The sequence below is a fragment of the Aphelocoma coerulescens genome, chromosome 1, assembly GCF_041296385.1.
Source record: "Aphelocoma coerulescens isolate FSJ_1873_10779 chromosome 1, UR_Acoe_1.0, whole genome shotgun sequence".
Taxonomy (NCBI): Eukaryota; Metazoa; Chordata; class Aves; order Passeriformes; family Corvidae; genus Aphelocoma; species Aphelocoma coerulescens.
In genome coordinates this window covers 26,956,743-26,981,912 of record NC_091013.1, presented here as the reverse complement: position 1 = coordinate 26,981,912, position 25,170 = coordinate 26,956,743, and the positions used below count along the sequence as shown (strand labels likewise).

The following is a 25,170-nucleotide window of genomic DNA, read 5'->3' as shown; positions in this document are numbered from 1 at the left end:
AAGTTGTCAAAGCATCTGTTGCGTCCCATTGAAGGAATGCTTGAATAGCAAATTCCAAACCTAACACTTCAGTAAATCTAGCAAATTTGTTATACTATACCACGCTGAGAACTCTCTGCAGATCTTTTCAGTTCAACTTTTGCAGGTAGAATATCTTGGCTGAGACCACAGCTGGAGCTGTTACCAATGAAATGAGCCACCTTAAAAGATGATGGATGATGATGCTTCTCCACAGCACTTGGTACTGACTATGCCATGTCTCTCAGTTTATGCAGGACAACATTTATGTGATGAAATTTTGTTTTAGAACTAAACCTGCCTACCAGGTTGCTGAATGTTTAATCTTTACAGTGTGTGCATTACTGCACGGATCAAAAAAAATCCCCCCAAACCAGCCACAGAGGTTTTGGCTGAACAATATTTTTAGAAGTTAACTTATTCTTCTACTGGTGGTTATTAGACCAAATAACTCATGACAGCCTATTTTCTCTTTAAACTTTTTCTCCCTCACAGTCAGAGGTAGCATTTCAAAATATTTGGAAGGGTGCTATTTGTTTTTCTTCCCAAAATCTCCACAAAGATGTTGTGGATAACCACAAGAGTATCATCCACATTCCTTTATGGTAGTACATGGGGATATGATTTATTCAAACCCAGAGTACTTTAAACACGTGCCAAGCCAAAGCGCACCGAGTCCCAGAGTGGAGCCCTGGAGCATCCACCTAGACTGTTGACAAACCTGGCTCGAAAAAGCAATCTCCGCTCTGTCCAAGAGTAACAGGGTACATGACAGTGCTGCTAAAAACCTAGGAGGCTAATGTGAACCAATCAGGCCATCTGGGGCTATTTAGCTGTTCTTGCTGTGTGATAACATAACTTGGCGTGAAGGGCTGGAGCCTCCAGCAAAATCAGACATGACAAAATACTCTGAGCTGAGTCAGAAACAGTAACGATTCTTTTTGCTGCATGTAAGCAGAAGTCAGTGATTTTGCATGGCAGAGAGCAGTCTGATAGATAGGAGTGGCTGGTCAGTGGTGCCTTTTGACTACTAATCATCTTTAAAATGCTGAGAAATGGAGGGCTCCTTAGGCTTTCTTGCACTGTAAACATTTATGGTGTTGATTCTTGTTCTGGAAAATGAGGCCACATCATCGAGAATAAGAGCAAGCTACTGAAGCAGCTGAACTCAGGATGGATTCCCAGGAGAAGCTGGCAGCCATGAAGTCACCCTGAGATGAAATATCTAATATTGCAATTTTTCAGTAATTTCCCTTTATTGAGGCTAAATGTGAATTAAAAGTCTTTCAGTATATGTCTTGGAGAGAAACAACTATTCTTCCTGCTTGCTGGGATGAGACAAACTTGACTGTTGATGTGACACAGAGGAATGGGGAGTGGGAGCCCAGCTTCCATAGCTATAGATCAAGGGATGTGCGTCTGGGGTGGGCTTTCCCCCACCAGTGGCATGGATTAACAGGAATATCAGGGATGGAACCATGGGGACCAGATGCACAGCATAATGCAGTCTCCAGTGCATGAGGTGATAGTTCCTCTAAACTGGGTCTGCTGCAATGTGCTGTGCCTGAGGGAGTAAAGATATCTGAGATTACACAATGAGGTAGCCTGAGGTATAGCTGAACATGCTTTTTCCTGGGTGGCAAAAAGATAAGTGTTGGGAACCTCAGAAGAAAGCAGACTGGAGCTGAATCCTTGAACGTTCAGCTGTGCATAGCTGGCAGCTGCCACTTGAGAGGAAAAGCAAACCTAAATTTCCCTTTAGGTAATGCTGCTCTAACACTTTGTGAATGCTTCCTGTAAACACTGCCCCAAAATCGCTGTTGTTTAAGGACAATTTTTGCAGTAGGTTTAAAAGTAAAGGAATTCAGGACAGCTTGTGACTGCAGTGGAGAACTGCTACTCAGAAGAGGTATAGATCCCGCCCCAGGCTCTCTGTAGTTTGCTTCTCACAACTTATGAGGCTTCCAATGTCCCCTTCACCTGGGGCTAGGGGCAATGTTCTGGTTTGGTAACATTTTTTACCCTTGATCTGTGGGACACAGATGACCCACAGTGCACAACAATGATCTCTCAAGCCATTTTTGTTTTGGTGGGTTTTTTTGCAGTTGACATCCTCATGCTGCAAAGTCCCTGCCATGCACAGGCTGAACTGTGCAAAACTTCAAGCAGTGACCTCAGCTTTGTGACTTAGGACTGCTTAGTGGTGCTGGAAGGCAAAACAAGAGTGTGTGATTCTGTGACTGCTGAGACAGATGTGCTTCTGTAGCCACAGTTTGCTTTTGAACTTAAGAGTTACTGAGAAATTTAGCCAGCCTGGAAATTAGTAAGAGGGAAAGAAGTCCCAGAAAATAGCCCAAGCTGGTTCTGGGAGCAGAAGAGTCAACAAAGTCTGTTTTCACATGTTTTTTTTTCTTTTGTGACCTTTTGCATCCTGCTGCTACAACTCCAGGTACTGTTCCAGCCTCTGCACTTGCTTTTCTTTCACTTTGTTTTATTTTTATGGCTATGCTTGTTGCCTGTCCCGTGTACAGATAAATTCATAAATAATTATTTAAAAAAAACAAAACACCAGAAAGCCTAAGATGAGGGAAGACAACTAGAACTCTAAACCAGACAAAGGAATATTACTGTGTCTTTCCCAGTACTCCCAGCCTCTTCCCAATTCCTTCCCATGTCACCTGTAGCTGCTTGTGCAACCCTGCCAGCTGTGCTGCCTGACACCATGCACACCCTGGCAGCAGCAACATGGGCTGGTAAGGGTGGAGCTCTCTGGTTTCCCTTTCACAAAAGCAGGATTTGGAGGATGGTTCTTCTCAGCTAAACTGACAAGGGCCACGTACCACAGCCAAGGCTCACTGAAGAACTCACGTCACATTTGTGCTGCTTAAGGATCTCTAGGTCAGGCTCACACTGCAGAGAGCGGTGCGGAGCAGTCCAGAGCACAGCTAAACACGAAGCGTGCAGGCAGTACAGGGCTCTAGCTGACCCCCCTGCCCTTTTTTCTTGAGTAGAATAGCTATGAAGATACCAAAGTGAGAAGCTAAAGCCAGAAGATCCTGTTGGGGCAGGGGGGGTGGGGGGGGTGCTGACAGTGGCCTGAGGGAGGAGGAAGAGGTATTGGTGCTTATAGAGTTTTTAAGAGAGCATGGGAGTCTTCCTATCTGAGAGCAGAGGTGAAAGCTAACAAGATTTGCCATTGAAGTCTGAAAGTTTCACCATGTGTTTTATTTGTGTACATGTCTTTTTCTTCAAATGGAATTTGGACTGTGTTTTGCACTGAGTGATTTCCAGAAAATCTTGTTCTTCATCCTCATGGAATTTTTAAGGAGATATTTGCCCAGGCTGTCCACATGAGAGTGTCTTGTAATGTTGATCCCTCAGAGAACAATCATGGATGAAATCGCAAAAAATGTTGTGCAACACTGTTTTTCTGAATTAGGAGCTTGGAAATAACAAATATACTGGAATTTGGTTTCAGTCCATTCCCTTCTTTATTTGACCTCCTATCAAAAAGAAATAATGTATTCTTCTTCTGGAATAGGAGCTGTCAGCCAGTATATTGGCACATCTGTAAAATGCACAGGCTTACTTCAAAACAACATTTTCTTTTAGAAAGGAAATTGCACAGAATTTTTCTGAAGTCACTGGCCAACCATGCAATGACAGGATGGGAGTTTGTCGTGCTTTCTGACAGATCACTGTAGTTCTCAATCAACTGAAGCCCTTTCAGCATGCTCCCCTTTGATAACTCTGTGGGTTACAGCATCCCTATCCCTCTGCTCCAGCAAAGCCAGCCCACTATCCCATCTTCCAGAGAACTTCTTTTCACAGCCTCCTTGACCACTGAGAGCCCTGTATGTTCACCAGCCCCTCGCCTTCACAGTGCTCACGCAAGGTCTGTGCTGTCCACAGCCCTGGGACCCTTCAGGGAACCAATCTTCATCCCACCCACCTCTTCCCACATCTGACAGATCTGCTGCTGCCACTGTGAACTCCAGAGCCTGTGTGGCCCATGGCCATAGAGAGACACTCTCTGGGCAGGAGAAACTGCCCCACCTGCCTCCACCTCAGCTGCATCCTTTGGCTGCAGCTCCTGCAGTCGTCTCATCCTCAGGTTTGCTGAGAGCAGAGGGGGAAGACAAGGAAAAGGGGGTACAGCCAAAGAGTCTTCCTGTGGCTATTGCACTTTCTATCAGGTATTTTATGGCTCCCGCCCCCACATGAGCCTCCATTGCTGCACCTGGTAGCACTGGTGAAGTCAACAACAATTCCCAGCTTGGATGGCTTGACAACCTCACCATCACCTCAGGCACCCTCCACCACAGCCACACACACACACCAGTATGCCCAAATCTGCTTAAAACATCTCCTGCTCTGCCTTCACCTTTTCCTACCAGCTGCACATCATTTTGGAGCTATGCTTCCTCCTCACTTGCCCCTTGTGTCAGAGGAACCTTGCTCTCCCGAGTCAAACAGCAGGGTGAAATAGATCACTGGGATGTTCAGACCATCACAGGGGGATTCCTTGCTTGTCTGCTTGTCAGCAGTTGCTGCCGAGGTTTTTCAGGAATGGCTACTGAGACAGAGGAGGCATGGAAAGGTGAGAGGACTATCTACACAATTAATCACAGTATTTGGCTTGCTGATTTTATAATTGTAGTCCTAAAGACCTGCAGGACTCTGTACTGGCGTTTTTAAAAGCTCACGGAGGCCATATTTATCCTATAGATTTTTTTCCAACTCTCAGTTTGCTTTTAAAATATCATCACATAAGGTATAATTTAATCATTCGTGAAGTCTCCCCATCCTCCCATTTAAAACATACTTTCCAAACACTGCAGTCTGCTTCTTAGTGATTGAACTGGGAAAATGTTTGTGTTTCTAGTATTTACTTTTTTCTGTTGAATAGTGCAATATAAATTGTGCCTGCATAAGGCAAGAATTTAACATAATTCTGAACAGACAATGTAAATATACAGCAAATGTGATCACAGACTCTTAGGTACTCAGGGAAGGTAATTTCATCAGCAGCCTGATCACTGAACAGGCAAAACCTGTCTACGGTTAATTACAGGGCTATTTTGAAAACTCTGACTGCTTCCTGAGAAATCTGTGTGTTCACAGAAGAAAATGGAGGTGAAATAACTGAGAAAAGAAGCACAAACTACCTCTTTGCACAATTCATCCATGCTAATCAACCTCTTGATTTACCCAGCATATAGGAGCTGATGTAACTGCCCTGAAATCCACTATGGATGTAATTGAAACCTGCTGCAAAACTGGGCTTTTCTTACCAAGTGCTTACTCACTGTAACTGTAAAGTTTCAAAATTTTAGCAGTGTGTTCTATTGCTTGTCCTGTATAGTAAATAGAATGCTGTAAAACTGGCTTTCTCCTCAGGCTTGTTGGTTTTGTAATGATTCCAATAACTACCACATCACTCAATATCTCTTAATATCCTTGCACAGACATGAAAATTTATGATAAACTGATGGATTTTGAGAAAAAGTACAGCAGCAGTTACTCACAAATGTCTTTCCATGTTCAGTCACATGCTTTTTTATTATTATTATCATCTATATGCTTTTTCCAAGCTACATATTCCCAGAGAAACACACATTCTTTTTAACTTGGAACCATGCAAGTGTAGCAAGTCACCTAATAGGAATATATAGGTCATGGTATTACTTGACTTAACTCTGTTTCAATGACTTAGGCTCTTTTTCAACTGCTTCATCACTAATAGCTGCTGCTGAAGGAGCCAAAATGAATACAAATTGGAAGAACATAAGGAATGGTCTTTTTCATCATGTAAGTATCTATTTTAGGCTCATTTTTAAAGATATTTCCATCTATTTTTCAGAAGGAAAATGTTACATTGACTGAACTTTTGTTAACTGAAATGAATGGGCTGTATTCACTTACTACCAAAGGGAGTATTTAGAACTGCCATTTGTCCCATTAAAATCAGAACTAGGCTTGAAGTGACCTGCAGAATGGAGCACTGTGGTGTGCAATAAAACTGCAGATGAGTCTTCAGGAGATGCTAAAGACACAAATGTTTCTCAGCAATGTACCAAACTTTGTTGTTTCCCCCGATGACAATGAAAATTGTCTGAACAGTACAGAATTCCTGAAACGCTTCATAAATTAGCCTATGTATAAAAGCAGATATGATTTTTTTATTCTTCCTTTGTAGGAAATAAAGTACTTGGAGTAACCTCAGACAGTCGCTGTTGTCTCCTCCTCATATTGTTGGCATTTCAGGTTGTTTTTTTAAATATGCCACAGTCACAGAGACAAAACACAAACAACCCACAAAACTCCCAGATTTTAACCACACAGGAATGTGTAAATATAAACAGGGCTGATGAAAAATTCAGTCAGTTCCATTTTTAATTGCAGGGAGCCAGAAGGACCTTTGACTCAAAATAGGCTGCTAAGTTTGAATCCCACACACGAAATTAACTCTGAGCATGCTACTATTGCTTGTGGTAGGAAGACCTTTATTTGATGCCTGAACTTTGTTCAGCGTATCTGTTTCCATGATTGGCATAGTCCTTCCGCTTCAAGAAGTTTTTGTGCTACAGTACTCTTAAAGTACCAGAGAATAAGGAAAAAGGAAAAATGAGTGGATGTAAACACATTTGAAGTCTTTCAAACTACTTGGCGTCCCTTCGGCTTTTTTATTTTCCTCACTGCAGACCTTTTGATTCCAATCTGAGTCCTCTGTACACTTCCCACAGATGAAGAAACAAAGCAAAGACTGACCCAGTTTCGGCTTTCTGCTACCACTGCCTGTGTCACTGTTAGGGATATGGGTGAAAGCAGTCAAACTGCTGGGCACAGCAGTGCTAGTTGAGCAAGGCCAGGTGGCCTGGTCCTGAGAATTCCTGTAGATATTATAGCTGGATCCATAAAATAACCTAATTGAAGTTGACTGTGCAGTGTCCAAATACATACTCCATGCCCCTCCATGCCCCTCTCCTAACTTCACATGAGCTCCGTACTGATGTCACGAATTGAAGTGACACTGTACCTGAGAGATGGAGCATGGTATGTAGGGATGAGCTGTTTCCATGTGGGAGCAGCTGCTCTATCTCCACAGAAATGGTGAATAGCTTCTCTGTTGGCTTGTTTGACTTAGTTCTATCTCTGTTCTGCTCACATCCACAGAACTGTTGGTGTTTGCAAGTCTCAGTTTTAGATGGTACATGGACATGCCTACAAGCATACTAGGAAAAATGTCCATGTACTGTTTATCCTACTTTGTCCTATTCAGATGAGTCCCACCACAGTCTATTGCTAACCTCTAGCAATTCCTGTGAGGTTTGGAGCCTTTTATACTGCAGGTGCTTATTCTAGCTTAATTTCTGGAAATCGGTTAAAGAAAGAGAACCAGAGACTGCATAGTCTAGGCTTTTAAGTCACTGAGTCATTTTTTTATAATGAGTTTTAAGAAATTTAGGATTAGAGGTACTTTCTGCTGATTTCACCACACTCTCACTGTCTTATTTCTTTCTTATGAAATAAGAATATTTGTTGCAGATTCAAATTTCATTAGACTGCATCTAGATTCAAGATTTTCCCGGTTTCTTTCTTTTTAATTTTTAGTTTTGAGTATTATCTGGTGGAAAATATCCAGGACTTGACCTAAAGGTTTACTTTTGCAAAGGCATTGATCTTCTCAATTTTTTTTTTAGGATCTGGATCCTACTCATGAATCTAGATGTACAGCTCCACACCACAAAAGAACATTAAGTAGCCTGCCTTAAATCAAGATGTACAAATTACTTTCTACATGCCTGAAGTAAAGCACACTTGATAGTTTGTCTGGACTGGATCTAGTAAAGAAAGCCCCATAAGATATTGCTCCTCACTTCTGTGTGACAATGCAATGAAATCCAAAGCACCAGCATCTGACAGAGACTCAGTGTTGATTGGTGTTATTCTGAATCAAGACTTTCAGCATAATGAATTTAAACTGTGGCTCTCAAGTGGCCATGTATACATGCTAAATATGTATATTGCCTATGGTGTTCCCCATGACTTACATGCAGGCTACCAAGATGCAGTGTTCAATATGTCACTTTTTTGCTTCTACATATATAGATGCTCACACACACTTCTCTTGCTGATTCTCAGCTCCAACTGAACTAAGCTCAAGAAGCCACAGGTAATTTTGGATGACATCCAAGGATCGCTGGCAAGGAATGAGACAACTCTACAACTCTCTGTTCAGCCTGCAGGTTACTTGGGACCTTCTACAGAAGGTTTTTGCCATCAACACCTGTTTGTTGTACATAAGGGTTAACAAACACAATTTTTGCTACTGTGCCAGTGAATGTCCTAGTTTATGAATCAGGATATGCTATTGGAAGAGGCTATGTCTCACCTTGCACAATTTAACTGAAAAGGCAGGAGCTGGATTTTAGCATATCAAAATACATTTTAATGTGCAAAAAAGGATCCAGTGGCCTGCAGATTATCAGTGAGGAAATTATGTCCCTGTTCATGGTTTACCCTCCAGGCAATGGGAGGGGAGGCAGGGTGCTGACACAGCCTTACCTGAGCCAGACCTGAAGGTCGGCGGAGCTGTCATTGCTCCCTCACACAGAGATTTCACAACCCAAAACTTGTTCTGGACATTCAGCCAAAGTTCTGCTCCTCATCTTCCAGGTATGGAGATAATGGGGTGCTACCACACAGAACCCCTGTCTCAGCCACACCAACAGATCCTAGTCCTTCATCATGGAAAATCCCTTTGGTCCTTTGTATGTTATCTTGGCGGCATAAAAATTTATCCTAACAAACAGCTCTGAAGCAAAACTGCTCTACTAAAGACTGGTTTATAGTCATAATTAGCAACATTTACTGTACCATATACTTTCTCTTTGAAATTTTTCTATAGGTCCTGATTTGCTCAGAGACTTCCGGTCTGGGATGCACTGGAATTACCTAAATAGTCCAACTATGGGATTCAAGGATAAAGGGATAACTACCCGTGAAACTGCATTATCTGGGTAGATAATCCTTGCCACTCCTCCTTGTTGCAGTGAAAATTTACCCATTTGCTTTGAAGGGTTAGGATCTTATTCATAGGAAGGAAAGTTTCTGGTTTCCTGTCCTTTCCTTTGCCAGTTGGGTGGGCAAAGCCATACAGATCCCAGTGGCCAACGATGATGGCTGAGGGCAACTGCCACAAGGAAATCTTGTGGTGGCCTATGGGCTCTTTCAGAAATATCCATATTTGTAACACAGACATCTACTACAGAATAGCCTCTTTTTAACCAATGTGTAATGTATTCAGGGTGTAAATCATTTAATCCCAAACCAGGCACCTGAAATAAGGGTCAGATGAACCATGCCCTTACTGGTATCTGCACCCCTCTGCTTTTCATGAGAAAAGCTTGTAGTGAGTGGATCAGACACAAATATCTGCTCCAGACACATCTAAAGGCAGGTAAGATGTTTGATTCCTCCTGTGCACTTCCCAGGACATGAGGTCTGGGTCACCGGGAGTCATGCCCCCCAACCTTGCTCAGTGCAACAGACCGGGGCTCTGTGAGAGCTTTTGGCTCCATGACAGCCACTTGCTCTGTGCTTCAGGCTTCCTTCTCTGATGGAGACAATTCCAACATAGAAAGCAGTAGCTGGGCTCTTTGAGGAATGCTTAATTTTATCTCCTTCCCCCTCCACCCCTGCTTCCCGCCATGATAAGCTAAAATAATTAAACACTTGGGGTTTGGTTGCATGCATTGTTTATCCATACTTGTGCTTGCTTCTATGTTTAACAGAGGAAATAACTCTCTATGATAATGTATCACTACATGCTGGTAACATCAGATAAGCTAAGCTGGACAAAAGTGTTTTCCTTGGCAATTCTCCACTTTCTTTAATTTGGCCAGAGAACCCACTTTACTTCTGCAATTGTGAAGGCTCCAGTTATGCTTTATTGTAACACAAAGTGTTTCATGGTTTTTCTTGTTAACCTTCATGCAGGACTAGGAGAACAATCCTGCCATTTCTTTCCCTGCAGTATAATTGAGCTGATAAGCATCAAGCCACACACATCAAAACCCACAGTGAATGTCATCTGCATCAGTTTTCTGCCTTCAAAAAAAGCAATCTGCTTATCGGCCCCCATCGGAAGCTGCACAGTGCTATAGGGATGCATATTAAAAGTTGAACACAGGGAAGGAAGAAGGAAGTGCACTTGGAGGGAGCCCTTTTGAGGTGGAGGCAGCATTCCCAAGCACAGCAGGAGGAGCTGAGTGAGCATCAGAGGAGCCCCTCCATTTACCCACAGGTATGGGGACACTGCACCCCTGGTGCAGCAAGAGAGTGGGAGAAGAGATCGGGGTTCAGGGATCATCAGATGGGAACAGCTTGTGCTGCAGCTCCTCTATGGCTCCCATCAATGGGTTTCAGGCAACAGGGTCACTCTGGAGATATCTGGGCACACAGAGAGAATGGAGAGGGCTGCTGGAGGTTCTATGCCTCTGCCCCCCAGGTAAGTGTGTGCTGGTTCTTGGGGTGGTTCTGGTCCCAGATTTAATCTTCCTTGCATGGCACCCTGGATGCAGCCACAGCTTTGAGTTGAGACATCTGAAGCGCTGCCAAGAGCAATCACCTTCATCCTGGGCAATGAGTCTATATAGTTATGTGGGATGTATGCACACGGGGCCACACATGAGCTCCTGTGTCACGGGTTAACAGATGTGCAGGAGTCACACCAGTGGCATTGCCACAGGGTTTTACCTTTTTGTTTGGCACCTAACACAAAGTTTTGGGCTCACATGCCCTTTTCTTCCTGAAGGTTAGAGTGTGACACAGTCCATGGGAGACACAGGGCAACAACAGTGCAGCAGGTACAGCATCTTTCTCCTTCATGTCCCACCAAAATCCCTTGAAAAGCACTGGCTGGCCTTGCTGCAAACCCCACCACTCTGCACAGCCCCTCTGCTCATGGTCTGTAACTCTGCCCACACACAGCAAGTGTCCTGCTTCAGGGTACTGCATCTGAGATTTGGGGGGCTTCATCCCCAAAATGTGCACTCCTGTTCATTTACTACATTTGCCCTAAGAGCTGGTGTCTGCGCAAGTGATGGGCATATTGAAGATTTCTAGTTTCAACAGAGTTGCAACTGCTAGGAAAAGCTGAGCTTCGTTTCCAGGCAGCAAGTGCACCTGGCATATAGCAAGCCACACTGTTGGAATCTTCCTTGCAACATATGTACAGACTGAAAGCCTTAAATGCACTGGATTATTTGTTGGGGTTTTTTCCCACCCTTTCCCCCCTCCCGTAAGCCAAACATTTATGCAATAAAATATTTCTAGAGCACAATGTATAAACAATGCACACAATAAAAATAAGAACTGAGAAGCTCTAGTAAGAAAACAGCTGAACTTAATTTTATAGCCAGATAACAATTGAAGTTTCTGTCCATTTTGTTTTGGGGTTTTTTTTTCAGATATTAATATTAGTTTGACTTAGGAGTATTTTGCTTAACACCTGTTTCTTAACAGAATACTTGAATTTTTTTTCTTTGTTTTAACCAATGTGCAATTTCTGAGATTTAGAATTTGAACTTCTAGTGAAATAACTTAGAAGCAAACTGCAATTATATGCCTTTTCCTGGTGCAGCTGGTGCCAAACCATAGATGAAAGCTAAGTGATTATAGACAAAGAACAACCACTTGGTGACTGGGTTGCCTTTGAAGAGAGTCAATACAAGTAATTTCTGAGTAAATCTAGTGAAGAATCTGCAGCAGAGGCAACTATCCAGTGTTAGGATGGGTCTTGTATACAATATACAGTCACTCTATATTGTATACAATATAATGCATAAATAATCTTTGAAATTCTGAAAGAGGCTTTTTAACCAATGTGTAATGTATTCAGGGTGTGAATCATTTAATCCCAAACCAGACACCTGAAATAAGTGTCAGATGAACCATGCCCTTACCGGTATCTGCATCCCTACTGAGTGTCCTCTCCATACACCACAGTATCACAGGTGCCTCCATCATCTCCGTTGCTTCACAGCATTGTTTATAGGAAGTGAGAGTGCACTCCTCAGGGACAAGGAGTTGGCACCACAGGCTGAAGAAAGCCCCAGCCTGTGTCCTGCAGTGGGGGTGGATTTATTTGCCTCTTATACCAGTCTGTAAAAGGGCTGCCCTTCCAGACCTACTTTTCCCCCTTTATTCCATTAAAAAGGGGGTGCTGCTGCGTTTATATTATGCACTGGACTGCACACACCAAAATGCAATGGTGCTCACTGGGTCTTTTGGACCATTGTTTGTCTGGTTCCAGTCCTTAAGATCCAAGAAGGGCTTTAATTATTGTGGTTTGGGTGTAATTCATTCAGGTTTTCTCAACTGCTTATTCATCTCTTCCTGTGGTAGAGCTTGCAGACCCAGCTGGCATCAGTGGTAGCAAAACTAAATTTCTTTTTGAAGAATCAGCACTTCATTTTTAAATTACTGCTCTGATACAAGCTAAGATGAAGGAAAGATTTTCCCTCTCTCAAAAGGAAACAATAATTTTCTCCTTTTATATAAACACTATTCTATTCCATGATTTTTCTCTTTGCCATAGAAATTTTGAAATCAAGTCAAACAATGAAAAGAAAAGATGGTACCATAAATCTTAGACATAAATCCCCCACCTTGGACTTTAAAAAATAAAGTAAATTCTAGCTCTTCCTGGGTTTTAGCTTTGAATTTCCCTGAGACTCCAGCTTTCTAATCTGTAAACAGGAATAATACCCTCCTGTCTCAGAGGACTGCTGTAAGAAGCTTAACTGATTCATGTTTATAGGATGTTGGCACATGGCAATACAGACATGGATGTGGAGATACATATATGTGCATATTTGTATGCATCTATGGATGGGGGTACAGACTAGTTTTATTTTTGTGTGCCTCCTGTTTTGTGTTTTCACAGTATCACTGTCTTCCTAATACACAAAGGATTTCTTGCAGAGAAGAGAACTGGGAAGTACATTTACCTGAAGATCAGATTGCAAGTGAATGAAACATGTTTTCTTGACGTGTTTCTTGCCCATTCTAAGTACCAATGTTAGAAGGTTTTGGTATTTGATAAAATTAGCACAACACAGGCTCAAAACCAGCTCTCAATAGCAATGTATTGTGACATTACCATATCTTTCAGAGCAATCTGTAATTGAAAAAGGAAGTCATAATTCACCTAGATATCCCTCTCCCTCTGTAATTTTCCTGGTAAAAATAACATGTTGCTTAACGTCATGGTTGAACTCCAGCCCCACACAGCCGCTCACTCACTCTTCCCCAGTGGGACAGGGGAGAAAGCCAGAAGGGTAAAAGTGAGAAACTCCTGGGTTGAGACAAAGACAGTTTAACAGGCAAAGCAAAAGCCACTCATGCCAGCAAAGCAGAACAAGGAATTCATCCACCACTTCCCATGGGCAGGCAGGTATCCAGTCAACCCAGGAAAGCTGAGCAACATCATGTGTAATTGTGATTTGAGAAGATAAACACCATTACTCCAAACATTCCTCCCTTCCTTTTCCTTTCCCCAGCTTTATATGCTGGTCATGACACCATATAGTGTGGGATACTCCCTCTGGTGACTTGGGGTCAGTTGTCCCAGCTGTGTCCCCTCCCAGCTCCTTGTGCACCCCCAACCCCCTCCCTGGTTGGTGGGGTGGGGTGAGACAAAAACTCTTGACGCTGTGCAAGCCCTGCTCAGCAATAGCTAAAACATCCTTAGTTATCAACCCTGTTTCAGTCATAGCCCCATACTGGTAACGATAAAGAAAATTAACTCTACCCCAGCCAAAAGCAGCACACTGAACAATGATATTTTTGAATTTAAATCAAAGCTGATATTTTCTTTCTGTTGTTTACAACCCTTCAAAAGAACATAAGCAGGCCCCATGACTGCCTTCCCTGACGAAGCTCACATCAATGCCACCTTTTGTTCCCAGGACTTCAGAGGATGGCTCACACCTCGTTTTTGTTTGCTTGGGTTTTTGCAGGCATTCTCCTTTCCTCCAGCTTTTGAAGATGGAAACTTCACGGCAGTCAGTAAAGGTTGCCCAACAACACATCTGGAAAGTCCTTCCCTCAATGATAACAGTCTTACAGCAAGATAGCCCTCGGGTCTGGCCTGACCCACACTTCCATTTTACTTTTTCTCTCACAAAGAAGTTAACAGGCCTCATTCACCTCTCAGTGCCTCTCAAACTGGACAGCTAGAATTTCCCTTCCAGAAAAGAAAGCAGAGCACCTGTTTTAGAATTAAACTCAGACCCTTCCTATTATTATTATTATTATTATTATTATTATTATTATTATTATTATTAATAATAATAATAATAATAACAACAATAGATAAATGTACACATTTCCATTTCGATAGAGAAATCAGCACATTAGATATAGTATTTTCCATTCAAAAATTAAATATAAATGTAGATATTTTAATACATATATTTGCATACGCTTTCCAAAAAATGACTTTTTGTTTTCTTGGTTATGTCTATTTCTTGTCCTGTTCTATTAAAATCCCCTCTGCTTCTCCCCATCCTTTACACACACCAGAGGTTACAGCACTCCACTGGCAATTCTTGTTGGAACAAGAAGCTCATCAATAAAATATTACAGAAAGCCCTGTTTTCATTTTGCAACATGGACCTGCTGGAGCTCTGCTGCAAAGACTTGTGTCCTAAACAATTCAGAGATGCCATAAAATGACTCCTATTTCATTACATTAAACCACAAATTATAAGCTAAGTTTCTATTCTGGTGTTATTCAGCTCCTTCCAATGCAGTTTAACAGCTGGAAATGAGAAGGCAGCAGCTCCTTGTTACCAGGCAACTCTTCCCAACCATCAGCAGCTTGCCCCAGGGATCAGGGTTTGAGAGCTGCTCTGCAGTGACAGCTCTTCTCCCTTCTTCCAAACCCAGATTGGTGCATGGAGGCTGCTTCAGAGCAGAGTCCCCTCTAAGAGCTCAAAGCATTGGCAAGAGCTACATCTCATTAAAACTCTGTTTTTGTCTCTCACTGTCCCATTATAATGTGTTATACAGCTGGGAGTTTAGCCACTGACTTCCAATAAGCCAATTGTTTTTTTCAATGCACAAATAATTTTTTAAGTTATGGGGTGTATTGCTTGGAGTTAATGAGAACAATAAAGAATACCTCATGCTCTTCTGCTAAGAAGCCCTTTTCAGAGGCAGCAATGGGTGTCAGTACTCTCTCTCCTGCCTTGGACATATAGCTCCAACTCATGTAATGTCTCAGCAACTCCACTTGCCATCTTGGTGTTTATATTATCCCTGGTGAGGTTCTGTAGGGTAGAACACATTGTATGGGCTTATATTTGTTCTTACTGTTTTGCTGCAATATTCTTCTCCTTCTCATGTCACCCTTAAATTTATTTATAATTATTTTAGGCTTTATTCAAACAACTAAAAATCCCCTAGGACACAAGCACATGTGGAATGCATAGGAATGGGAGCCATGATGACCTCATAGTACATTGATATACCAATGGCCTAATAAAACCCAAATCCCATCCACCAGCAATGTTTATGAAACACCTTACATCACTCAAAAGTTCATTCCTACTCAGAGTCTGGTTTTGGGATTCAGGCTTGTTGAACTCTTGTCCTCACTACAGTTCAGAACTGGGCTCCATCTGCTGACACTGTGTTTTCTCTCAACACTTCCCTGACAATCATGCAAGTCACAATAATTTCTTCATCACCAGGGTGCCCCTTGTTTTAACTCAGCACACTTCCACTGGGTCGAGGACATCAGAGAAGACAGAAGAAGAAACATAAATGTCCATGTTGCTGCAGTGTTTCAAAGTAATACTCAGTTTTCTCAGCTGCGGAGCATCCAGCAGGAAACCCAATGGTCCTGAAGAGAAGTTGGTTCCTTGCAAAGGTTATTCCTCTGGTCATTCAGTTCAGCATATGGACACAGGCATGACTAGCACCTGTAGGAAAAGAAGCTTTTCTCCTTCTCCCTCCAGCATAATGCATCAATGTCAGAAAATAGGGTTTGGATCCATTATTGAAGAGAGACATTAATTAAGGAGTCTCTCATGAAATTTCCTTTTGAATTAAATGGCCCATGTGAAAGATGAACAACCTTCCTTCTACATTTCTCCCCATTCATTCAGCTCCATTTTTTAATCCAAGTCTTTGTTTTTCTCTCTAATCTATATTACTTATTCTTCTCATCCATTCCATCATCACTAGAATTAAGCATATTTTGAAAGCTAACCATTTTCTTCTCAAGTTAATATATGGTAAACACTCAAAAAAGTTGTGCAGCATAAGGGCACCTTTTCTGAGATTGCTTTTATTAGAAAATGTTTAATTTGAACACACCAGAGAAGAGGAATTTTATGCCATTAACATTCTTAAAGACCTCTGGATGAAATTTCACATTCTCCCACAAAAATATTGGCCTGATCTAAACAAAGACAAATGTTTGTGTGGCTCCATGAAGGATTTATACTTGGAAGAGGAGAAAGCAGTTTTTCAAATTTATCCAGGAATCTGAAAATAGCCTGATTCTAAGCATGGCTTATAACTGTTTTTAGTTGCAGTTTCTCAATCTTTTTGACATCCTTTTTAATCACCACTTTCATTCTACATCAATCTGTGTCTTTGAATAAGGTTTCACATATGCATTAGTAATGTCTTTCAGTGGAGCTGCATGCCCATCCAGCATTACGCTGAGTGCCTGGAAATATTCTTAGAAGGATCGCATCCTATTTTTGTTACCTTCCAACTTTCACTTCTCATCATCACAAATACTTCACAATTTTAATTTATTTTGATTCCCTTTACACCCAGACATTAAATGAAGCTGACGTGTTCAAACCTCTGTTGTTTTTAAAAAGGAAAGGGCAGGCTGTGCAAAAAGCCCCAGCTCATCTGCGGCAGTGGCACATTAGGAGAAGGTCCAGATGGATCTACCAAATGGGTTTCCCAAGCAGCAGGGATTGCATTGGTACCATGAAAGGTTCCTGCCTTGCAGTCTGGGTTCAATTCCTGCTGATGACAAGAAATCTTTAATTTTTGGCGTGGGAACCCATACTTTGTCTAATTAACTGAGGTCCACCTGGGCAAGGTACACACGCTGCTACAGGAGCTTTTTTACCTTTGGATGAAGCAGAATTACAAATCCTCAGCTCTTCAGACACTATTTCTGTAAGGAATTTTTTGTGTGATTTTTCCATACAGACAAGATTTGTGTGTGTGTGTGAAGACAGTAGGATATTTTGGGTTCTGCTTTTTTGTTATAAATTACCTGTCAGGGGCACCCTAGTGTTATTTATGATCTGTGTGCCCACAGTAGTTCCAGTTTGTGAACTCCCTTCTTTGCCTAGTCACATGTGGTGAAAACCAAGATCTTTCAACCTCTACAAAATTCTTATGCCAAATGGCAACATAAGGAGATAATAGAGAAGCACTTAGTGATGGTACAATGGGCACTTTATCCTCCAGCAAGAAATCTATTACAACTTAATTTAATATCCTCAACTAGATAACAGACATGCAAAGGCAGGAGCGAGATAGAAGGAACTGGGCTTTCTCCACAATGCAGTTAACTCCACAATCTAATGCTTGGATCTCAGAGATGCAGAGGTTGTTTTAAAAATGGACAAAAGCAAAGCTATTCTTTTCAAAGGGGTAAGAAGTAAAGAGCAGAGTCAGTTATGGAAGATCCTCTTCTAGTTTCTCCTTCTTCTCCACAACGTCTTGTCATGACAAATACAACAGCCCCATTGGGCTCCCTGCCTCCAGGTGCTTAGCGATGACTCAGACTGCACAGAGAACAGACCCTCTGGTCCTGCATCCCCATCTCAACCCTTCGATGTCCTGCAGAGGTATATAATAAACCAGGAGCCATGATGTCCTGTAGGCTGTGGCAGGAGGCCTGATGCTTTTGCTCAGTGCCATTTAGTCTGGGAGTTCACCCATGGATGGCAGTGGCACATTCTGCCCAGGAGTTTCTTTGTTGTCTTGCCTGCTGCAGAGGGAGTGCCACTGCCCAGATAAGCAATTTGGTTTTGCTAGTGCCTAAAGCCATTTTCAGTCACCATTTTAGCCTCTAATGAAAGGAAATCTCCTTCACCTGGAACCAACACAGGCATGGGGAGAACAAGATGAGAGTTTAGAACTTCCTTGTCCTTGAAACGTCTGGTTTATTTCCTGGCATTAGCCTGTGAATTAGAGTTCACAACTAAGAAGCATGTTCCAGATCTTAATGTGCTGAGTACATCTGGCATATGGCCAGCCTGTACTGCATTCAGGTCAAGGATCATGGAATCAGCTCGCTTATTCTCAGAGGGATTTTTTTGGTTAAGTATGCTTCTTTCCACAGTCATTTCATTTCTTAAACATTCTGATGTAATCTCATAGCCTTCTACTCCTCCCTACCCATAGAATACAAGAAAAAATAGGAATGACACCTTAAGAGCACTTTTGAAGGAAAAATAACAAGAAATGAATGTGGAATGAGCATGTGAAACAGTCACTTGCACTAAAATCTGAGATACTTTGACAGTGTGGGACAATTCAGAGGACATGTCTAATAAATTTTTCCTTGCAGTCAAACAAGTACTTTACACAGAAGAGATGGTCCTTCAGAAGTCAAGAACCATGCACCCCATAGTGTCCCTGGCTGGAGGATTGATAGAAGGAAGGAAGGGCAGGCTTGGGAATCCCTTCCTCTTCTCCATTACGCATATATAGAATCATAGAATTGTTTAGGTTGGGGAAAAATCTATATGATCATCAAATCCAACTGGTAATCCAGAACTTCCAGGTCTATCACTAAACCATGTCCCCAACTGCCACTCCACACATTTTTTGAACGCTTTCAGGGATGATGATTCTACTACTTCCCTGGGAAGCCTGTTCCAGTGCTTGATCATTCTTACAGCGACGAAACTTTTCCCAATATCCAAACTAAACTTCCCCTGGCACAACTTGAGGCCATTTCCTCTTGTCCTTTCTCTTGCTGGCTCGGAGAAGGGACTGACCTACACCTCACTACAACCTCCTTTCAGGTAGTTGTGGTTGTAGGTCCTCCCTGAGCCTCTTTTACTCCAGGTTAAACAACCCTAGCCTCCTCAGCTGCTCCTCGTAAGACTTGTGCTGCAGACCCTTCACCTGCTCCACTGCCCTGCTTCTTCAACTCTGAAGTTGTGAGGCCTACATATTCTTTTCAGGACATTTTAGTTTCCTTCTACAGTTTGGTGCCTACAAATGTAATTGTTGTAGGAACCTAAAGGAACTTTGCTCAGTTAAACCTTCTTCCACTGCACCTCTGCAGCTTGGCTACACACTATGCATGGGTTTGCTCTGAAAGGCAAATGCTACCTTGGTTTTTGTTTTGGGATTAATTAAGGAAGAAAAACAAATGGACATTCATCAGAATTTTGTGTAAGTGTCTCAAGTTCTGTTAACTGATGAATCACTTTTAGATTTTTGGTCCTTAACGAACACCTTCTAGTTGTATTTTTAGTCACTTCTCTCAAAACTTGTTAAATTTGGCACATATTTCTGGTTAGTGTCTAAAAACCAATGGAAACTAATCCTTCAGACATATTTGGAAACCTCTGTATTGAGATTACTGTAAAATCAAAAGAGAATCTAAAACGGGACATGCTGAGAGTACAAGCAGTTCATATAACATTGTTTTAATATTTTCAGCATTATTTTTCTATCCTGTTTTTCATGTTCCCTAAGACATCACTGGGACAGCTGAGACCAGATAACAAAAATAAAAAATAAATCCATGAATTCTGAAGAAAATTAAAGATGCTTTATGAAACTCATTGCTTAAATCTGCCTTAAATGCTACCATGCCAGAAGAATGAAAGGTGGAAAATACAGCTATTGAAAAGACTTCTGAGTCACCAAAATCAGTGTTTGATGTATGTGCCAAGCAACTTACTGGAAAATATAATAAAGAATAGAATTGGTAAACTGAATGATATGTTGGAGAAGAATCAGCATTGCATACCAAGAAGGATGTCTTGTTTTCCAAACCCATTTGAGATTCATGGAGTGATACTTATTTAGATAAGTATGGTTCTGATAATATTAGAAACTTGGATTGTAAAAAAACTTTTGAGCTGGTCTTTTACCATATGCTCTCAAAGTGTGATCATATGGGATAAACAGAAGAGGATAAAAAACCATCTGAAAGAAAGAAAATTCATCATTAGATTACACAATATAATGCAGTTTCCAGAACCCACAAGAATCTCTTCTGTTCAACATCTTCAGAAATTTTATGGAGAAGTTTAATGCCATGAGGTCAGTTGGCAGATAATACAAAATTCATCTGTACAGACAAATCTTAAACTGGTAATCAAGAATATCAGAAGACTTTTAGAAAAAAAAATATCTTGGCTTAGTGAGTTGAATTGACTTGCTGAGAGGTCACATCAATGACAAAAGCTTACAAAGATTGTGCATCTGGGGATAAGGTGGAAGCGTAGAGGGAAGGCAGAGTGGGACAACCTGTTTTGTGAGCAAGAAGCTGTTCAGTTAGCTTGGCTGTATTACTTGATAACACTCGTAATGTGAGAGGGTAATAAATGACAAGTGAAATTTAATATACAGACACACAAAGTGACACACCCATGAAAGACAACCCTCACCTTCTGTATTCACTGGTAAAACAGCAACTCCTCTCAGGAAAGAGGTCTCAGACCTCTTGTTCATGGCTCTTTGAAAAAAACAGGTCAGGAAGTGACCCATGAGATGTTTGAAAATAGTAAGAGAAAAACAGAAGTAAGAAAGAAGCAGGATACTGTTACTATAAAATAATATCTTGAATATTGCATGTAGTTTTACCCACATTGTCTGAAAAGAAGTATAAACAGAAAATATACAGGGTAGGATGAAAAGGTGGGGAATGGTTTCTGTTTGAGGGGCTCAGGCTACAATCCCAGAGCAGACTATTGATTTACTGCTGCAATCCCAGTCCATACTTGTTCGTGCTGTCACTGAGCTGGTTCAGCACAGTAACCTGGTAGAAAACACACACACACTAAACAAAGGGAAGAGTTTCCTGACAGGTGACTGAGCTGAAATGGCACAGCCACATCTGTGGACGTGGGCAGGGGGACACACGACAGAGGGAGGAAAGCAGCAGCCGGTCCTAGGAAACCTCTGCCTTCAGCTGTAGCTTCATAAAGCATTTTGGCCAGCTCTGCTGATGAAATTAGGCCCAAGCTCCTTTGCCTGCAGCTACTTGCTGTCACTCCTGAAAGCCTCTCCCTTTTGGTGTTTGTGCAGCTGTTCAGCAAGTCAGTGGGGGAACTGATCTGAAATAAAATTAATCATTTTTGTTGGATTATTCTGATTTAGTTTGCGGCATGCTAGCACAAGAAATGGATGTGGCCAAAGAACAGAAAAAAACAACAGGGACTGCAGGGACTGCTGCTTTGAGCAATGCCAGCTCAAAGGGGTCTGAAAACAAGTAATAGAGAAAAAGGATGGTTCTGAAATCGTATGAGAGAGGTCTATAAACTGGTATGGTGAAAACAAATAGGGCATGATCATTCATTGTTTCTTAGATGACAAAAATTCAAGTACCCTGTAAAATTATTAAGCCCTGGATTAAAAACTAGTGAGAAAAAGTTCCTGTCTAGCCTTTGTCCAAATTCTCACCACTCCTGGAGTCCAGGCATACCAACAGATCAAAAAGCTAGTTGACAAATTCATAGAGAAGTGGCACATTAGTGTCTGTTAGTGTTGCAGTGGACACAGTTTTCACCTGAGAGCTCTTCCTCTGCACTTCAGGAGCTGAAAACAGAAAGAAAAGGCTGCTCCATGATGTTTTATATGTTTTTATACCTCTTAGCTATATCTCTGCTATTGCCATTGTCAGACAGAAGATACCAGCCTAGGGATGGTTGCTTTGAATGAGTAGGCTGGCTCTTCTGTTTTCACGTACTTTACTTCAACTATATGTGGTATGAATACACTGTTTACATTTGTTATATTTCCAGTAATTATTGTGGAGACACAAAATCTGTATTAGATATACCTAAATAACAAAGTTAAACTACACAAGTTTTTTTTTCTGAAACAAGTTATGCCACTGAAATTTTCTTGAAGAATGTATAAGGTATGGTGTTACTGGAGCTATTGGCCACATTGACCCTTCGACAGAGCGGTACAGATAAGAGGGGTGGCTTTAAAGCAGTGGCAGTAGATAGCCTAAGTGCAGCTCTTACCCTACAGCTCTACGTTACAGCTAACAGGGTTTCCCACAGTGGACATGTCCTGTGTAACTTCGGTTGGGCAAGGGACAGTAAAGTATGGCTTGCAACATACTGGTATAAACGGGATTCATCTCTTTCATAGTTCATCCTGAAATAGTGGAACAAACTGAAAATGCATTTCTGACCAAAACCTGTGTTGGTGTGTGGGGAGAACCCAAGCTTCTAATTTATAGCAGGACTGGGTTGGGTTTGGTGCCAGCTTCTCTGGTGATGAGCCCCGGAGCTATTAAAGAGATGTGCCTGGAGGTGAGGGCGCAGTCTCCTCGCCCGCTCCCTGCGTCCTACTGGCCTCCTATCGGCCCGAGTCCCCGTGACCGCCCCCGCCGCTCGGCCGGGCAGGTACGCGGGGCCGGGTCGGGAGGCCGCTCCGCCGCGAGGTGTGTCCCTGTGCGGCGGCTCGGCGGTGCCTTGTGAGGATTGGGCAGGGCGGGCGAGCGGCTCCGCGGCTCCCCCGCCGGGCTCCGCCGCCGCGCTCCCGCAGTAGCAGCGCGCTCCCCGCCCGCGCCGCCGCCCGCCCCGCGCCGCTCCCGCCGCGCCGCCAGCGCCCGGCCCGGCCCGGCCCCAGCCAACGCCGCATCGTGATGCCGCATCCCGCGGCGCCCCTCGGGGCCGCCCTGCTGCTCGTCCTGCTGGCGGCGGACTCCTCGCAGAGTGAGTACCGCGGGGGGTCCGTCCCTCCCGCACACGCCGCCGAACATCCCCCGCCGCCCTGTGTGTGTGCGAGTGCGGCGTGTGCTGCCGGGGCGGGGTGGGCTGCGGAGGGGATGCGCAGCTTCGCGGCTGCGGTGAGGGCGGCGGCGGGGGCAGGGGGATGCGGATGAGGGGCCGCGCCGAGGCCTCGGCGACCCACGGGCGGCGCCCCGGGCAGGGAGGGCGCTCGGTGCCCCCCGGAGGGGCGGTCTGATGTGCGGGGTAGGGGTCCGGGGATCCGGGGTGGCCAGGCGGGCTCAGCTGTTCACCGCTGCCTGTCCTTCCTCCTGCTCCTCTCCTCCTCCTCGTCCTGCTTCTGGCCTCCCCCGCGCCGTCCCGGCGCTCGGCTGCCCAGCCGTGCTGCTGCGCGCCCCGGAGGCTGCCCAGTTCCTGCGGCAGAGGCAGCGGCGAGCCTACCAGATCTTCGAGGAGACCAAGCAAGGGCACCTGGAGAGGGAGTGCGTGGAGGAGCACTGCAGCAAGGAGGAGGCCCGGGAGGTGTTTGAGAATGACCCCGAGACGGTAAGGGCGCACAGCCGCCGTGGAGATTTGGGGGGGTTGTCTGGCTCCGCGCTCCCGCCCACCGTCTATCCGCGGCTGGATGCCAGCTGCCGGCACAGCTGGAAAAGGCATCGTGAGGAGGAGGACCCATGGCCATTAGGTGATTGACTGGAAGACACACTAAGGCTCAGCCTGCACAAGGGCAGTGTCAGGGCTGTCTAGCCAGGAGCACCTCGGTGACCGTGGTCTGGGTGAGCAGTCCAGCCTGGCACTGGCTGGCAGGACTGTCTCTGGAGACTAGAAGGGTCCTGTTAACCCATGGTCTAAATCCATGAAGCAAGACCAGTGCAACATAATGATACAGCTTCTTTGTCTGGATACCTTACCATCCCTCATCTTTCCTTCAGTTTCCCATCCCAGCTGTATTTAAAATCCCCTGAATTTTGCAGCATATGTCACAATAAGGGCTTCTCAGAAGAATGTCCTAACCACTTTTAAATCCACGGGGGCCAATTCAGCTTGGTCAGCATCTTAGAATCAGTAGGTTCTGCACCTGTCACTGCAACAGCAGGAGAGCACATGTATGGGAATGTGGTACTGCTGCACTTGTAACACTAAGTGTGGATTCACACAGTTACAGACTGCACACCACACACGGAGCTGCCTTTTCCAGTCTTACCAAGGCTGACTTTCACTTCAGCCTTCTCACTTCAAGCAGCATGCAGATACTTCACTAAGCTTGCTTACTCTTCAAGTCACTTTACACCTCCTCTCAACACTGTTTTGGATAGGCTGTTCTCATTGCAAAGAGTATCTGGCATGGATTTAGCAGTGGGAGGTGGATTTTCTTGGTGTTCAGACTGAAGCTCCGTTCTGCACAGCATGTTCCTGTTAATGGTATGATGCTCTAGGGAGAAGATAGGACAGAGAGGGAGAGAGAGAGAGAGCACGTGTGTGTGTACACAGAGACACAAACCACAGGCAAGGGAGGGACTCCGCTGAAGAGATGTTTCATGCTTCAGTAAGGCAAGTCCTGACGTGTGCTTCATTAGCAGCCTCAGCACTGGATATACAGTGCAGTAGCTTGTTGTCACAAGGCAGTAGTAAGTACAGCAAAAGCATCGTGATAGATTTTTGACAGTCTTCATTTTTGAGATTAATATGGAGCACTTGCCCAGGCAGTGTTTAATATTACACCTTTTATGTCTATGTGTAGTCACCTCTGCATGTAGAAGTGTTTGCTTCTGTTCTGCAAAAGCTGAGCTACTTCAGAATGTGGATAACTGTAATGGGGTGAGAGTGTCTGGTACAACTACTTCCATATTCATGTTGAGTAATATAACTCTAAACTCAATATAAATATTCATCACATAGCAGGGAATGCAGGGAAAACCATGATGAGCGTGATTTTGTAGCCTTCTGTAACAAAGGAGATCTAAGGACAGTACTTTTACTAACTGGCTGCTGGCCAAGAAAGTAGCCAAAAGCGATGCATTGATGGATCAGTTTAAGGGTGGGATAGTGTACAAATATGTAAGGAGTTTTTAACAGTATTTGGTATTAATTTTGTAAATTGGAAAGAATACACAATTCTACTACTGAAATGACAATAGTGAAATCATTTTGGTTTAAAATCTTTTGA

General features: G+C 43.4%; 1 protein-coding gene and 1 long non-coding RNA gene across 2 annotated transcripts in view; both read left to right on the top strand.

Annotated features, from left to right (window-relative positions):
• Positions 1 to 4,423: 4,423 nt before the first annotated feature.
• LOC138118141 (uncharacterized) lies at positions 4,424 to 7,869 on the top strand. The gene is made up of 3 exons (XR_011155011.1): positions 4,424 to 4,618; positions 5,765 to 5,829; positions 7,722 to 7,869. It is a non-coding gene; the product is annotated as an uncharacterized lncRNA (long non-coding RNA).
• A 14,978-nt stretch (positions 7,870 to 22,847) lies between these two features.
• Positions 22,848 to 25,170, top strand: part of GAS6 (growth arrest specific 6) — a 41,009-nt gene continuing 38,686 nt past the window's right edge. The window contains exons 1-2 of the mRNA XM_069004718.1: positions 22,848 to 22,988; positions 23,383 to 23,549. Coding sequence (XP_068860819.1) covers positions 22,919 to 22,988; positions 23,383 to 23,549 — 237 coding nt within the window. The 5' untranslated portion in view covers positions 22,848 to 22,918. The remainder of the gene's footprint in view (positions 22,989 to 23,382; positions 23,550 to 25,170) is intronic.